The 18,477-nt window shown below is 37.9% G+C and overlaps 1 protein-coding gene across 9 annotated transcripts in view; it reads right to left on the bottom strand.

Moving 5' to 3' along the window:
• ATE1 (arginyltransferase 1) overlaps window positions 1-18,477 on the bottom strand; it is a 171,364-nt gene that overhangs the window by 31,062 nt on the left and 121,825 nt on the right. For 8 of the 9 annotated variants that reach the window (XR_003797048.1, XM_029245400.1, XM_029245394.1 and 5 more), the window contains one exon: window positions 6,687-6,807. Coding sequence is in view for 8 of the 9 variants with exons in the window: in XM_029245400.1 (XP_029101233.1) it covers window positions 6,687-6,807 (121 nt within the window). In the remaining variant the exon portion in view is untranslated. Of the gene's footprint in view, window positions 1-2,070; window positions 2,531-6,686; window positions 6,808-18,477 lie in introns of those variants that run through there. The other variant, XM_029245398.1, reaches the window with a different exon arrangement.

Here is an 18,477-nt window from a genome sequence, read left to right on the forward strand (position 1 = left end):
ATTACATTGAAAACTGGGTGAATGACTGTAAAAGGAATTACTTAAAAAACTGTTTCTATTTCATAAGCAAAAAGAAAGAGATCAGAGAAATATTTCTTGAATAGCTAAATGGAAATCTTCAGTCTGCTTTTCAAAACTTTTCAGTGGTATTTCAGCCTGCCTCTGGCTTACTGCTCACACATACATGCCTTATTGTGCAAAGACTGGCTGGTAAAGATCTGTAAAACAATATTTTAAAAATTTCTCTGTAAGACTGGCTTTTTTAAAACACCCTTTAAAAATGACAACAGTCATTTACAACTGTTGAAGTTTACCTTAATGAGTCTTGGCTTCACATTTCTTAATAGAAAACGCAAATATTAAAACATTACACTGCTTCACTCTTACGCATAAACACTGTAGGAAGGACTTCTTGTTTTGCTCCGTAGTGTCCTCATTACAAGACCATGCAAACTAGGGAAATCTAGCTTCTGATTTTTAAACCAGGAGTCATATTAGCACTACACTATAACATCTGGATTAAAAAAGTATATCTCTGAAAAGTAGGTGAGTGGGAAAATATAGTAATAGTATAATAAAGTGGTATTTTTAAGTGGACAGGGGGTAAATTGAAAAAATTAGGAGACTGTAACTTTCTACATTTTCCATATCAAAACACATTCTTCAGGGCTTCCCTGGTGGCGCAGTGGTTAAGAATCCGCCCGCCAATGCAGGGGACACAGGTTCAAGCCCTGGTCCGGGAAGATCTCACAAGCTGCAGAGCAACTAAGCCCGTGCGCCACAACTACTGACCCCTGTGCTCTAGAGACTGCGAGCCACAACTACTGAGCCCACAGGCCTAGAGCCTGTGCTCTGCACAACACAAGAAAAGCCACCGCAACGAGAAGCCCATGCACCGCAACAAAGACCCAACGCAGCAATAAATAAATAAATATATTTTTTAAAAATCTTAAAAAAAAAAAAAAAACCCACATTCTTCCGATTCACCAAATATAAGAGCCAAGTTTCCAAAGATATTTTCTTGGTTTGATGCCTGGTTTCTTTATGACACGCAGTAGGCTACATGTTAATTCTATCTCCAGCTGGCTATATCCAATAGCACCATCTTTACTGGCAACAAAGAATTTACGTTTATTAAGTATCCAACAATCAACATTCATTTCGCAACTTCAAATGGGTAGGTCAACCTCAAATCTAGACTTGAAAAAATTTTTACCCCGAGAAGAATTAAAAGAACAACAACTTAATTCTACATCTAAAATAATTCAGAAGGCCACTGTCCACTTAACTGTAAGTTATCACTGCAGCACATTTTTAGGGGCCTTAGGGAGTTTCAGTAAATTTGCTTTCTCATCAGGCACTGTTTCCCAGTGATTAAGATGATATTATAGCTGACGTACATCCTTTCTTGAGGGACGTGCTACCAGGCTTGGAGAAACCAAGCAAGCCAATATAGGCCAGAGCTCTTTCTGAACCTGGTTATTTCACACACAAAGGCACAGTCAGAGTGGGACTTGGTTTTTCTGTGGGCATGTATGACAGAAACTGCAGAAGTATGGAAAAAATGCCAGGGAACCATGCCAGCAAAAAAGAAGGACGGAATAAAGAGAGAAGAAAAGAGACAAATGAAACAACATAAAATAACACAGTTCGGAGGCTCAGAGTTTTGGGGGATGGGGACCAAATGAGGAAAAACCATCTTATACTAGTTTAGATTTTCGGCAGCTGCTGGCAAGATTTTAGGTGTCCTAGAAATTCTCTAACCTGAGTTAAGTACATAAAGCACTAAACCAAAATTAGGTGCTGCTTTTTTAATAGTAAATTAAAATTCAATACCCTAAGAATTTATGACTTAGTTATATTATAGACAAATTAGGAAATTACCTGCAAATATTTCAAAGTATGTACAGAAAAGAGAGAGTGAAATCTAGACTAATCTGTGGTAAAATGTATACTTCTATAAGTAGAAATAGAAATAAAGCTTATTCTAATTAGCTCCTCTGAAATACTAACAGTATCCATAAAAATATTATAGAGCAATATTTAAATTAAAATTAGTTTACATTTCTGATTAAAAGCCATTATTAGCTATTATTTTTGCAATAAATAATATCTGAGGGGTCAATGATGAAGCATTCAATTATGTTCTGAGGATAAACTGAGGTAACATAGGGGAAAACATAGAATGGTGCTTGGGAAATACCATATGCTTAACAAAGTTTTAATATTTTGTAAAACTGGAACCAAAAGGATTTTACTACCAACAAAAATAGTACTGTCGACTGAAAAAAAACGCACAACGTGAGAGTTGTGAGTGAAGTTTTATCTGGGGCAAAATGAGGACTACAGCCCGGGAGACAGCCTCTCAGAGAGCTCTGAGGAACTGCTCCGAAGGGGTGGGGGGAAGGTCAGTGTTACATATGATTTTAGTGAAGGGGGTGCGTGCAGTCAAGCGCACGTCTCAGCAGAAGGCCGCTGCTGGTCACGAGGAGCAGATGTCTCCGTTCACGATCTTAGTGCTTTTCTAGATCTGAGGAGGTGCAAGACATGGGCTCATAAAACCTCCTCCTGAAAATCTCTCTCTGAAGCCCTGTTCTGCCAGTTTTCCCAGAGCACAGAGGGCCTCATTCCTGATCTCCGCCCTGAACTCCTTTCAGGATGTGTGGAAGGTCAGCAGCTACAGACGTTTGCGACTTAATCCTTATAGAGGCAGACGGCAAATGCCAAGTTTTAGTTGGCAGTACAATATTGTGCAACATTAAGGGTCAGATCAAATCACAGTTTATCATGGCTATAAAACCAACTCCAAAACGTTCGGTTTACCCTTGTAAAGCTCTTGTAAATCTTATGCTTGTAAAATATCTGTATTAGATACTATCACATAAGTAGTGGCATTTGTTTGCTGAATGACTGACCATATTAGTGGTCAAGTCGTTTTTACTTTACTAAAACTAAGAAGCCACACAAAGTATTAAGAACGATAACAAAAGTGTGAAGCATGATTTCTTGTTTTGTTCTTAAAAAATTCACACAGCTATATGCACAGGAAAAAAAGATCAGGAGAGCATAAAAAAATTAACAATGATTTTACTGCTGTACCACGAGAACGGGAATCATTTTCATTTCCTTCTTAGTAGCGGGTTTATGCATTTGAACAAATTTTCTACTAGTGTTTCCAGTAAATATTTTTAAAAATAATTTAATCCAAAAAAGTACAATGTAGCTGTGATGCAGAATTTTTGAAATCTATACATATCCATCCATCAATTTAAAAAGCAACCTAGCACACGTTTACTTAAAAATCATTTGAGGAACTTTTGAAATCCTTTATTTAGAGTAGGCAGAGGTCCTGAATTGAAAAACAAAAGACCTATTTATGAACAAAAGAATCTCTTTAAAATTTTCCGAATTACTTTAGTTTGCCAGCCCCTCCCCCCATGGTACTGTACAGCAGTAAAAACAATAGGTTTCTATTGTGAGGCAGACTTTTTAGCTGAGCAAATAACCATAGAACCCGAATCCCCCCAGTATGCCGGGTTGCGGGGGATGGGTTGAGGGCAGGGAAGAATAGGGTTTCCAGACGTTCTCAGCAATTCAGGACAGGGGGAAAATGTAATTTGTCCTGCAAGGGCCACTGATGCACCTTGTAACCAAAGTCTGTTTTACCGACACCCATGGTGATCAGCTGTGCCTTTTGCAGAGAAATTTAACTACTGAACAGCTGAAAGGAGAAACAAGATTTAGTGAAAAGAGCACCATGCCGACTAACAATATTGCCCATATTAAGCTCTGTATTTTCTAAGTCAGGGTTTGGGTCATGTAAAAGTAAAACTGGCCCCAGAGAAGAGAGCAGTTTCTCACAGATTGCCATTTGAATCTCAAACGACCATGTTTCACAGCATGCTCAATGCATTCCAGCATGTAACTGCATTTTAATTTCCTAAAACCACAGGATGTAAGTGTGATTTCAAATAGTTTCTGGACTGTGATATTCAATACTGATAAAACTGTATGGTGTCCTCCTCGAAGTTCCAACGATTCAGCATATGGAAAAGGACCTTCATTTTCTTGGAAGCACTATTATCAAAGAAATTAACTCCTCTGGCTTTTGTAAATGAATCCTAAACAATGAACATTAAGAGCTAAAGCTACTGTCATAAGAAATGGAACTTCGATTACAGGAAATGAACAGGCTGTATATTCCTCACTCACCAGGGTGTTGTACATCCTGGACACAACCTGCAGGTATGAGACTAAATTTTCTTTGCCATGAAATGCTCATTAGTGCTTACTTTGGAAAATGAATTCAAAATATATTAACATGAATGAATCTTTACTTGAATGTCCATTTAGTACATGGAAATCATGCAGTCACCTTTTCAACTTTATAAAACAGGGAGAGCCTGTGACTTTCATTATTTTTTTTTCCTGTGACTGTTTTAATCTCCAAGTATACGCAAGAAGAGAAGCAGATCTATTTTAAAGAAAACAGATCAAGAGGGAAAAAGGGAAGGTGAAATTGTGTCATAAGTTTGGGAGTCGGAACCAATTTGAGATCATATTATTATTCGGTTGGAAGGAACTTATAAAGACAAATTTTTACATGTGAACATCAAACAGTGTACTAAGATGTTCAACAATTTTCACCACAGGGGCTGGCTCTGACCTGACCTTGAGAAAAGATAAAGGGAAAAATTCTTTTGAGAGGATAGAGTGGTTAAGTACAGTTGACCTTGAACAACACGGGTGAACTGCATTAAGTCCACTTATACTCGGATTTTTTCAATAGGAAATACTACAGCACTACACGATCCAGGGTTGGTTGAATCTGAGGCTGCAGGTACAAAGGGCCAACTCTAAGTCGACTATACATGGATTTTCAACCGGGTGGAGGGTTGGCGCCTAACCCCCAAGTTGTTCAAGGGTCAACCGTATATGCTTTCCTCTAAAATACTATTGCCTTTTGAGCCTGACTCCAAAACTAACTGACAAATTCAATACGTTTGTTTTTAAGCAACAAATCTATTTAATTAATGAGGTAGAACTTAGAATGAAACTCTGATCAGTAATTTAAGGTACAGGAATGCAAAGCTTTGGCTGCTCTACGAAACCCAAATATCTAGAAAACCTGGAGCTAACCTCGAGGTGCCTGGCATATGGGCCCCTACGGCCACTCTTCATCAGATTCTAAGGTATCATCATGTGTAAGAAGTGCCCACTCTTGATTTCATAACAGCCTTCCCAGGAGATAACAAAATACAAAGGTACATGAACCAATTTTTTAATGAAAGAAAACCTGATTTGTGAGAAAAAAAAAATGCACATCTTAGAACAGAAGAAATGACTGCATTTCTTTCCCCGTCCTCTTTGTCTTCCTATTTGATTTGTCCATTTACTTTCTTCCTTTCCCCTGACCTTTCCATTCCTCTTTCCTTCTTTTTCCTAAAGTTAGCCTAAACCACAGGTGGCTAGTAGGAAAATGTTTGTGTTCTTAAGAATTTATGCATTGGGCATCTCCTTTGGTGGGCTGTGAGGATAGGAAGGTCAAAAAGCACCCACGGAAACACCCAGGAACTTCCGCCTGGGGGAAGACATGCAGTACAACTTAATGCAACTCATCACAGGGCAGGAGAGCATTATGACTTGCGCCTGACGAGCAAAGCCACAGCGAACACGGTGAGGGTGGGGAGGGCCGTGCAGAGGAGAACTGCTATAAATGGTGAGTGCTACTCAGATGACAGGGAGGGCAACAGATCTGCATGCTTCCTAGGAGAGAGGGATCAGGGCACATAAAGGCAAAAGCAGAAGAAACCTGTGGCATACATGGGATGCAGCACCCTAACCTGCCGAACAATCACCAACACCACAGTGAGAGGGGGCTATTCTCAATGTGCTTGCTTTATTTTAATCCTCATTATAGCTCAATATGAAAGGTCTTATTATTATCTCTATTTTGAAGGCCAGGAACCTGAGGCCAGAGAGATTACTAAACTGCCGAAGGGGACCCAGTTTACCAGCTGATGATCGAGTCAGGGTCTGGATGCAGGAAGTCTGGCTCCAGGGCTATACTTTTAGTGTCTGTACCTGCTACCAGTGCACAGTATCCAAAGGAGAATAATAAGAGATAAAATATGGCTGGGGCTATGCTGGGCAGGAGACAGAAGAAAGGACAGAAAAGAAGAAGCACCAGGGATGCAAGAAGTCAAGGAAGTATCATCACAAAACCCATCACAGCCGGCTGGCCCTCGCGAAACCATTCCACAACTTTATCTGGTCCAATTGGTCGATACGTCTATCTTCTTTACGTTGGCTAAATAATCCAGTGAACAATTTTTATGCACTGTGATAGTTGTAAAAGTAATGGAGAACAGTGTGACCCCTCAAAGCATGCGAAAACTAACCAAATGGAAGAAGCTGTGTCAGTAAGTAGCACAAGCACATGAGGCTTCAGCATTTATTTGCAAAACCATGACTGTGAGTGTCGTGTGCGTGAGTGTTGCGTGTGTACGCACACGCAGCGTCTCCTTCTATCCGACAAACACACGCATGTCCGTGCGCAGGTACTCACGCACACTCCACAATATATAAAAATTGTGTCACCTTGACCCCTGTCAAGGGTCACAACCACGCAAGCGGATTCTGAAACAAAGCCAATGATTTCCGGCCAAGCTCTGCTCCAAACATACCTGCTTCTGGGTCCTGGTTGAAACGGCAGTACTTGGAGTTCTCAAGTGAAGGCAGGCACTGCTCAATGGGTACCCAAACGTATGTCTCAGGACATAGCAAATCAGACGGTCTATACTGACCCTAAAGAGAAGTGAAGAAAAAAGGCACAGGCATTACTAACACAGTAACTTCCTAGTTACTAGACTCCAGAATTCCAGGAAAAGTTTTAATCACAAAGTTAAATGAAGTCAACCAGAAACAGCTTTACTGTAAATACTAAACAACCCTATTAGTAACTGCTTTCCCAGCTCAAGAATGCGCATTTGATCAAAAGGCTCTCAAACAAATGTATCACCATTTGGGATGCCTGTGCTCATTTGGAAGATCTGAGTTTCTACTTTCTTTTGGAAGAAATATTCAACATATGATTCTTGCTGAGCTGACTGCTAAGAATACCCAGTTTCAAGTTCAAGTTGTCTCTTAAGTGCCAGTTAATAACCAGTGAAATTTCACATCTGACAGCATTATAATTTACATATGAGATAAACACTTTCCAAAACGGAATTTCACTATCCTTAGTCAGAATTTTTTAAATTTGTAAGCTCAGCTGATAATATTCTTTCCATTCTAATGTACTAAAAAGTACTGTCTGGTCAACATGCTTCCATGAGCAACCTGGACTGATAAATGTAAAGAAAGAAAAAAAATTTTTAATTACAAAAATTTCAGGGAAATATCTGTGATAATAATCCTCTAAAGTTTCTTCAAATACTCTATTTTAGAAAAAATGATTTATGTATTTATAACCCCATCATGTACCCCAAATATAAAACAAAGACTATACAACAGATACTGAAGAAAAAAATCATTCACCTAAGGGTAATCTGGTAGCCAACTAACAGAGGATAGTGCAAATTATGTGAAATCACTTAGTGAAAATTTTTAGACATATCAGTTAATTAAAATTCCACATTTCTCTAAATTTTAAAATTCAAAATTCATCATAGAGGTTAAATCTAAACATTAGTTTTCAATTTTTTTAACCTACAACCCATAGTAAGAAATACATTTTGCATTACAACCTAGTAAACCTATATGCAAATATAAAACTAGAAACAAATCTTTTACTATAGAATGCTTACCCATGTTATGTAATCCTTTCTTTTCTACTCTACTTCATTTTTTTTAAATGATGCTCTTGGACTATTTAACACCAAAATTGCTTTCATAAATAGCAAATGGGTCACAAGCTCAGAGATTGAAAAACACTATCTAGCGCAAACCCCATGACAACGAATACTGCTGCTTAAGGGCTTAGCACTGTTACACGGCTTTATATCAGAAAGGTGCTCTATAACCAGCCTACCATGTGTGAGCAACTGGTAAAGCATCACTTAGGTTTAAAATGAACACCACACCCTCCCAGCATTCAAAACATTCAGAAATCTGTAAGCTAATGGAGAGACTGTACATAAAACACATGAAAACAAATCAATTCCTTTCAAGAGGTTGGGAGAAGAGTTCAAGGAGGATATGGAGTTTTAACGGGAACAGATTCACTGGCTAAGTCTGGGGCAGGCTGAAAAGGACTGAGAACAATCTAGACGAAGACTACAGCATAAACAAAGATGCAGAGTTGGGCCTAGTACAAGATAACTCTGGGGAACGTGAAATAACACAGCAATGCAGAAATGAAAAGGTAGGTTGCGGATCAGCTTCAGATATCATCTTTTGGACTTTATTCTAGATGAAACGGGAATGCCTGCTGCCTGAGACAGAAGGCATGAAAGTATGAAGACCAGAACTCAGGTCTCTGACTCTGATCTTCCTGCAGTGTTCACGGCATTGCTGATGCCTTACTGTCCTAGAGCAATAAAGGTCACCTAGAAGAGGGGCAGGTCTAGGCGGGCCACACACTCATCTAATATTAAAATTCGAAGCACGGGGTTATTTAGAAATGAATTAATAATTTACTTAGGAGGTATAATAAAGCCAGTTATTCCACTGATATCTACCTTCTCAAAAGCAATGTCATTCTCTCCATTAATTCAGAAAGTATTTTATTGGGAAAAGAGACAGTATGATGCAGTGCTGTCTACCTTAACAAATCTGAACACTAGATAGCAGTCTAAAGCAGTGGTTCTAAATCCTTTTTTTTTTTCCTTTTTGGTTATGGACTATTTTGAGAATCTAATGGGGGTGGGGGAAGCTAAATATACAAGCTAAAGAAATAAAACTTCTAGGGGAAAAAAAAGGAGTAAATTTTCTTGACATTGGAGTATACAAAGATTTCTTAGAACACAAAAAGCATTAACCATAAAAGAAAAAATTGATGAATTGGACTTCATCAAAATTACACTGTCTTCAAAAACTTACTAAGAAAATAAATAGGCAAGCCAAAGACTGGGGAAAATATTAAGAAAACCTGTTGTCTTCGACAACATATTTGTATCCAAAACATATGAAGAATTTAACAACTCAATAATAAGAACAATCCAAATTTTTTAAAAGGCAAAAGACTTAAAAATTTTGCCAAAGATATACGAATACCTAAGAAACCCAACATCAGTTACCAGAAATGCAACTTAAAACTATAACAGGATACCACTGAACACCCACTAGAATGGCTAAAATTTAGAAGACGAATAAACATGTTCTGGCAAGGATTTGGACCATCTAGAACTTGTGTTGGTTTAAAATGGCATAACCATTTGTGATAAATATTCTTGTATACGCATCATTTGTGCGTATGTCTAGGGTAAACTCCTTGGATTGGAATTGCTGGGTATAAGGGTTTTAAGTTTTATAGCACAAAACTGTTTTCCACTGAAGTTGGGCCGTTTTATATTTCCATCGGCAATGTTACGTATGCAAGTGCTACTTTCCCCACATTCTTATCGACAGTGTACTATCAAAACTTTCCATCTCTGCCAATCTGAGAAATGGCATTTCACTGTGGTTTTAATTTGCACTATGTATCTTTCCATATGTTTAAAGAAATTTGTATTTTTTTTTCTAAAGAGTTGGCCCATTCTGTTGTTAGATTTATGGTCCTGGTAATTGAAAAATGCTTTATATATTAAGGAAATTAACCCTTAGTTTGTAAAGTATGTTGTACTTTCCTAGTTTGTCTGTCTTTCGACTGTGTGTGCCATGCTCTTTTACCATGCAGAAATCTGGTAAATGGTCAAATTTATCATTTTTTAAAATGGCATCTGGGCTTTGTAATATAACTAAAAAGGTCACTTTCACTCCAAGATTTTTATAAAAACATTTTCATGGTTTTTTTCTAGTACTTTTATGGTTTCACAATTTTGCATTTACATTTATGCTCCATCTGGAATTTATTCTGGTGTAAGGTAGAAGAAAAGGATCCAACCTAATTTCTTTCAGATGTTTACCAAGTGGCCTCAACATCATTTTTTAAACAATTATCATTTCCCCCACTGATTTAAAATTTAAAATGTCTTTTTGATAACTTACTAAATTTCCAAATATATTTAGATCTCTTTCTGGACTTTCTATTTATTCTGTTACACTTCTGTCTGTGTAATCATGTACCAGTGCCATATAGGTTTAAATATTAAAGCTTTATATTATATTTTAATATAATATCTGGTAGAGCTAAACCCCCCTTATTGCTCTTCATCTGCAGAATTTTCTGGTTCTTCTTGCTTAATTATTCTATGATTCTGCATTTAGTATAAAAAGATTACCAATATGAATAAGGAAACAGTAATAAAAATGGATGGTGTATCTTGTCTATTGTGATGGCAGCATATAAAAGAAGAGAATCCCAAGAATGTCTAGTAAAAGGGAAACATATCATCTTAAGTTAAAAAAAAAAACAAGAAAAAACAAAATAAAACCCAAAACGTACAAACGACACCATTTTCTAATTTAAGATAGAACTAAATGCTGACTGGCTAAGATGCACAGACCAAATTTTGGGGAGGAGGGGGGAAATCAGCCATCAACTATGAGTCTCTTAAGATAAAAACAGATACATTCCATGCAGACATGCTGATTCATTAGCAGCCACCTGAATCCAGGGCCTGGATTTAACAATGATGCTGACAATAAAAAATACTCAGTCAATGAACATCATTAAATGACTCCTCACTATGCGACAGGCACTAGGTGCTGGGAAAAAAAGATGAACAAATGCACGTCTCTAGATAATTCACAGTCTACTGGGAGTGACTGACCTGGAGAAAGATAAAGCACACATAAGAATATATTAAGTGTGATCATGGACAACTGTCCAAAGCTCCTAAATTTTCACAATGTTCTTTTAAGGCAGTACTTAATATTTTATTGTTAACTCTTTAAATACTCAGGTTACCTCAGTGAAAAACCATACATGTACACATTTTAACTTCTGATCATCCAAAATCAAATTTTAGATTAGGTTAAAACATTATTTTTCTCCTCAGTACAGGCTTATTTCAGTGCTTTAAATATTGTCTCAAGCCATCAAAGAATGCAAAGAGTTTTATGAAATAAACCACTTTGAAATGTTACGCTTTCTAAGCTTAGCTGGTAGAGAGTTAAGTGACCGAACTACTTGCAGTTCAATTTAAAGTTGCCATCACACAAATGAAAAATGCAGAGGCTTGAAAGCTGCCCTGCCTTTCCAGCTAAGAAAATGAGAAAGGTCTGTATTAAGAATGTAATTACTTAAGGATTTGGACATACTTTCCCATGGTCAGAAGGAAAAATATTTAATCAACCTCTAAGTACATTCATTCATGTTGGAACAATGAGGTAAAAGCAGATTAATTCTCTCCTAGGGTGCTGACTTTTTGTAAATAAGAAGAAATCTGAGTTACCACAGATTTCTAAAGTATTCAAAATTTTGAAAATGTGATTGGTCTGACAGGGCTTATATTACAATTGTTCAGAACTTTCTTTCAATTCGATCTACACGTTAGAAGATGAACTCTAGATTCCCCCCACGCTGTCCCCAAGAAGCCCACTCAACAAGGACGGCACCAGAGGGAAATTTTACCAAGCAAGGACACCTATTTCAAGAGGGGAGGCCACAGGAGAGGATAATGTAGTTCAAGACAAGATGCCTGGAAAAGGTACAAGCTGTCTTCTAAAAAGCCTAAATGTAGAGGAGCAAATGCATGTGTTTCATCATTAATTAAACACTTCTGGTGAGGTGTAACTACCCAAGTCAAAGTCCTCAAAGAGAAGTAAGTTCAGCAAACTCTGTGATCTATAACTTCACCACCTGTTGTAACTTCTGGAGCTGTTTACAAACTGGCACTGTTCTAGAAGTGGAAAACAAAGTGCCTCTATATTTTGAGCTGCCATACAAGAGTGAATATTCTACTCAGAGTACAACTGTAGTATTCAATGATTTTATTTTCTTTAAAGAAGACTACTTAGACTACTTGTAAAACACAAATTATACTACACCTCCCCCACGGGGAAAAGAAGAAAAAATTAAAATATAGTCATAATATTTCAATCAACTTTACTGGGCTGTCACAGATTAAAATTTGAGGAAATGCATAAGTTAAATCTAAAACACTGGGGGAAAAAAACCTAGCTAAATACATGTCCTGATCCATTTCTATTAAAAATAACTGCTTCTTCTGGAAGAGGAGAGCATACAATTTTGGTTTTTGGTCAATGGAATGAATTGGCATTCTTTTCACTTCCATGCTCTAGACCATAATTTGAAGAACATCTTATCATGCTGATCTAGTTTTCTACACTACTAAAGAATCACAAAATAAATTATATGTAGAATAGCTTAGTTTAGCAAAATATAAGAATTCTGGCCTAAAAATTACATTCATTTGATAGCCAGAGGTTAAAAACACCTCACTGTCATATCTTACTGAATAACAGTGAACACAGGTAGCCAAAGAGCATATAAAAGGGTATCTAGAAAAATTTGATTTCACAGTCATTAACAATTTCAGCAGAGATATTTTAAAACAGATTAACACCCTTTACTTCTAATGAAAACACAGCCAACAACACGAGGAGACTTCCCCTCAGTTAAGGTATAACTAGTTAGAAATCTGAATTTTCCAAGGCAAAGGCGGTATTAACTAGTTGAAAGAGGAGCAAAAAAAATGGTTCCAGTGGGCTTCCCTGGTGGCGCAGTGGTTGAGAGTCCGCCTGCCGATGCAGGGGACACGGGTTCGTGCCCGGGTCCAGGAAGATCCCACATGCCGCGGAGCGGCTGGGCCCGTGAGCCACGGCCGCTGAGCCTGCGCGTCCGGAGCCCGTTGCTCCGCAACGGGAGAGGCCACAACAGTAAGAGGCCCGCGTACCGCAAAAAAAAAAAAAAAAAAAAAAATGAAAAGGTTCTATCAAGCCCTGACAATCAATTTTTTTGCAACACTTTTATTGATACGTAATTCACATACCATAAAATCTACCCTTTCAAAGCGTAGTTTTTAGGGTATTTGTAAGGCTGTGTGATCACGACCACTATCTAATTCCATAACATGTTCATCATCCCAAAACGAAAGCCTGTGCCCACGGGCAGCGGCGGCGGCGGCAGCTCGCCACTCCCTCTTCCTGAAAGCCCAGCAACCACTAAATCTACTGACAATCCATTTTAAAACGGAGTATTCGTCTGCATTCCCATCCTCCCTGTTTGAGGCAGAGTACAGGCCAAACCCAAGTCACAGCCTAGGGAGCCCTAAGTGACGTGGCGCTCGTTACCTTTCCGGCCTGTCTTCTACCATCTTCCTCCTCTACCATTCCGCCTTGGCCACACAGGCTCCACACAGGTTCCTGCTGGTCCTGGAACACTTCAGGCCTGCTCCCACCTCACGGCTTCTCACTGACTGTTCTCTCTTCTGGTCTTACGGATATTCCCGTGGCTAATTCTGTCATCTACTTTAAGGTTTTGCTCAGCTGTCACCTGCTCAATGAAACCCACCTATCTCCTCTACTGTCTTTCTTCCAGAGGACTTCTAACATCCTTGTTAACTTTCTTTACTGTATCTATAGAAAACTCCTAGCTAAAATGACGCGTCAGGGATTTCAGTCTGATTTGTTCCCTGATGTATATCCCCAAACCTGCTCCAAGTGACAGCTGGATGAACAATGAATCCAGTACACGCCGCCCGTCCCTTTCCTCCTCCTTTCTCTAAACACAGTAGATGTTGCTTTAACACACTCTTGTTTTGCACATTAACACGGTACACACGAACCAATCAACACTTGCCAAATGTGTATTTATGATGCACCTCCACCGTATTTTCACTAAGACTAGTTCTCAACCTTTGGGAAAGGATTAAAAGTATAAGAACATTATCATCACAGAATCTATAAGAGTTACTGAAATTAAAAAGGAGTTCTCATACTCAAGAAGGTTGGAAACTACTAGTTCAAGTCAATTTGGCTTTTTTCCCCCCCCAAAGCTGAAAATATTTCTTCCCTTCTTTCACCGGCATACACTTTCCTTTAAAGAAAAGTATAGCTTTTCACATTAAGCTTCATTTTAAGAAAAGGAAGAGAAAATGTGACTTGGGAAAAGGCCTCTTCAAAAAAAAAAAAAAGGCCTCTTTGTTCAAGAGTTCAGCCATATCACTTTGGTTGGTAATGACAATAACAATGAGTTCTTCCTGTGTTTGTTAAGAACACAGCCCTCATAATGATTTTGCATATCATCCAAGTTAAATCTTATAATGACGTAAAAAGGTAATGAAGATAGACATTATTTCTATTGCACAGATAAAACATCAGATCATTAAGCGGTAGCGGTGAACTCAGAGCTAGGTTCCTGATTTCCATTCTCTTTCTATACCTAGATTAAAAAATATTCACAATTCTTTAAAGTATTTTCAAAATAACTTCAAAAAATCTTAACAATCACAACAGTTCAATATGCACAGGGACTCCGCTCAGCATGGAGGATGATGAGATGAAACGAGCCCAGGGAGGCACTCACCGTCGGCTAGGGCAAGGGAGGCAGCTGTGCTCCAGTGACTTTCGCAGCCAGTGGTAAATGCAGGCTGGTGGGTACAAGATGCTAAGGAAGCACATGACGCTGCAACAGAAGCTCGACATGGGCCACAACTCTGAAAAGGGCACCAAGGACTACAAGCAAGGTGTTGGTAGAACACAAAGGTAAAACAACCAGCTTTCTCTGGAGATTCCTCAGAAGTCCTCTGCAGTGTGTCTAAAATTCTGAGTAGCACCATGTTTGGAAAGAAAAATCAGGCACTTACCAACAGCAAATGTAGGCGGACGCGAGACCTGCAGAGACCATGTCTCCCCACTGAGTTCCCAAATACACGTCTGTCAGAACTTCACCAAACGGGAAATGAAATGAGAAACAACTGTTTCAGCTCTACAGACAGTATGTGGTCCTTGTCTATGGTTTGGGAAGCTTCAAAAATAAATGTATTTTTTGCTTTACATTCAAAATGTTAACATTAGTTTAGTCATAAAGAGTAACTCCATCTTCTCTCTGAACAAATGCCAATTTCCATAAATTCAAATTTATTACCAGTAGGTATCTTTCTTTTTGCTACAGAATGATGTGTTCAAAGTAACTTTCAAGTCCATGAATGGATCCTACTGTAACCTGGCATTATCTGGAGAAATATTATGAAACACATGGTTTTAAAATTATATTCTGGCTTCTTTTATCTCATCCTATCTAGATTCTTATAGAAGTACTTCTTACAATGGAATGCACAATTGATCAAAAATAAAAGAAAAACTTATTATTTACATTATAATGAAAAATGCCCTGTAACAATCCTGAAGAAAGCAATGAAATTACTAAACACCCCTTTTAAAACAAATTCCCCATGTTAACAGGTCCACTTTTTGATTACAGTAAATCCAGAAATACATGACTTTAGTTTCTAAGGGGCTTTATTATCTTTCAGAAAGCTTTTTTTTTAAGGGGGACCTTGAAAAGACATATGTGAACCCCAATGCATTCAGGACTACATATGACACAGAAAAATCTCTTTGAATATTACATTTGTCTTTGTATGAGTTTAAAAAACATGCAAATGAGAAGTTATTTCTTTCATTGATGTTAAAGTATTTGAGACTGTTATTTTTCTTAGAAAAAAATCAGAATAGTAAAGAAATGCTTTCATATGACATTCACCCAAGTTAGCATTCTCGGCTTTTAATTGGAAACATCTGGGGATGGGCTTGGCAGATTGCAATAAAATTGAAGTTACCAATTCTCACCCTGCCATTTTGAGGGTATTCTGTTTTTACAGTTTTCAAATTAAAACCAAACGGACTTTCCTTTGAACTCTGGTCCTGAAGCAAAGATCTTTATGAGATTTCACTCTCAAGAATACTTACAAATATTTTGAAAAATAGGAAGGATTTCATGAGTACTTGAGGATAAACCAGCAGAGTTTGTTTTAAAAGTTCAAGTTAAATTAAAATGTAAGAACACTGGAAAGACAATATTATTTAAATACACAGACACACACACACACACACACACACACACACACACACACAGAGTGAACACCAACAGCACTGAACAAAAAAAGAAAGAAAGATTAACTAGACATTTAAGTCTTTTATCAGGTAAAGTTGTTATCACTATCCCATTTTTCCACAATAAACCTATTGATTTTATTAAAACCAATAGCTTAAAGAGAGGTTCTAGCACTACATAAACAAAAATAGTTCAAAATAATCCATTAGAGTGGGCTGTACCTGCAAAGAAAGTGAGTAAGAATAGAGCTTATTAAATCCAGTCTTTTCCCTGAAAGACAACACCAATGGAATCCCATCCACAAAGTACTGCAGCAGACCCCTTGCTCCCTGATTTCGTTATATAAACAGAGATTGACTTTATCAGTCCCCAGGAGAGTGCTTGAGAAGGAACTCGAGCTGCTCTGTTTTCAGAAACTGTGTTTGGATTGTGCCATGCTCAGTTGGTGAGGTGAGCTGAGACCAGTGAAGACAAAGGGCCTAAACATCTGAGTCCATTTGTGTTCCCCAAATTCTGAAAGCCCACAGATGTACTCCATGTGCTGCCAGGCCAAGCTTGGAAAATTTTAAAATACATATTTTTTCCAATGACAAACAGAAAGTGATGGTATTCTGTGTTTCTTTAATTAAAATCCAAGAGTTCACAAAGGCTCCAGGACTTATTTTAAATCTTCCTTAAGACTGGGCTATTTATTTTACTATTAGCAAATAATAGAGAATAAAGATTCTAATTCAGTTTTAATCACAAGCTTTGCTTTTATTTTGGAAACCCTGGGTTAATCTTTTTTTCTTCTAGAAAATACAAAGAAAGCTTGTGAAGAAAAGATTCAGGGAGTCAACTTACAGCACAAATTTAATTTCAAACCGAAGGGTCACAAGTTGAAAAGGATAAAGGGAAAAAAAAAAAAAAAAAAGATAGAATGCAAGATGAAGACAAAGACAATAACGTAAGGGAAAAATAAAAAAGTAAAACACAAACAAAGCTTCTTTAATATCTGTTAAAGATTAAATATTCACATGAATATTCACGTAGACGTATATGTATGTCATATTAAATTTGGCCTTCACCATACTGGTAAGAAGAATCAACTTAGGTGTTTGCTTTTTTAGGCTATTGCTTGGAAAACAGCACTTAGAATCACTGGTTCCGCCACTATCGAAGGTGAAATCATCCTTACCTGGACAACAGTGAGAAGGGCTGATTTCAAGTTCTCCCTCTTGAAGCTACCCTCCTACTGACACCAGGGAGAAATGACTCTGTAAATTCTCTGTTTTCAAAATGCTTTACTGGCTCGCCAAATCTACAGTAAAGTAGATGACCCTTTTTAAAGCAAAAAAAATTTCACAGACCTTTATAAGATAATGTAATATTAGTTTCACTTGGTGAGAAATTACACAAGATAAAAACCCACTACAAATTCATTAATGCTTTTAAATGAGTTTGGATGTTACTAATCACAACAGAACCTATATGTTTGTAGAATGATGGCAGCATACTCACATGTTTATTAGTCTGTATCCACATTGTGCACATGGATTCACAGACTTCTTGTGAAAGCTCCCTGGTTTAGAGACATCAAGTATCTCGAGCATTAAGGCACAAGGCCCGCTGTCAGTCTACTCTCTTACCCCTGCATCCTCACCCTGGGCACTCACATTGAGGCACAGGCCGTCCTACCTGGGGTGACTTCCAATTTGGTCTAAATGACTACTGCATATTTGAAACCGAAACTAAATGCTGCCTACTCTTTCCTTAGCAAGCTTTCCTTGGACTCTGCTTGACCTCACCACCAACTGAGCTCTCATTCCTGCACTTAGCAGGTAATTATGAAATGCCAACCATGCCAGGCTGCATGCTAAGGTCCAGGGCATGCCATGGTGAACAGTAACATGGCCATTTTCAGTTCTCAGGGGCCTTTTAGTCTAGAAGGGGAGATGAATTTAAGGAAATAATCATACGGAAACATAATTACAAAGTATGGCAAATACTATGAAAAAAAGCACATCAGATAGTATAACAGGGAAATCTAATCTAGATTGGGAGGGTCAGGGTTGGTGTCTTTTGGGTTTCTAGAGAAATCTATCGTAGAACTTAATACAATCTATTGGAGTTGTCTGTTCACAGGCTGTGCTTCTCATACCCCTCCCTCCTACATAATCCCAACTTGGAGTTTCCCAAGAGCTGGGAATACATCATTTCTTTGCATTTCTTGTGACTTGGTGGAATTCTTTCAATGGACTGAGTTCTCAAAAAATACTTACTGAATGTTTATTGAATTAAACAAAACTGTGTCAACTTATATTCCTTAGAAATAGAGAATCAGATCATTTTAAAACTAGAAGGGCCTCAGACCT

Source organism: Monodon monoceros, unplaced genomic scaffold, assembly GCF_005190385.1.
Source record: "Monodon monoceros isolate NGI ecotype Baffin Bay Population unplaced genomic scaffold, NGI_Narwhal_1 Super_Scaffold_4, whole genome shotgun sequence".
In the NCBI taxonomy this organism is placed as follows: domain Eukaryota; kingdom Metazoa; phylum Chordata; class Mammalia; order Artiodactyla; family Monodontidae; genus Monodon; species Monodon monoceros.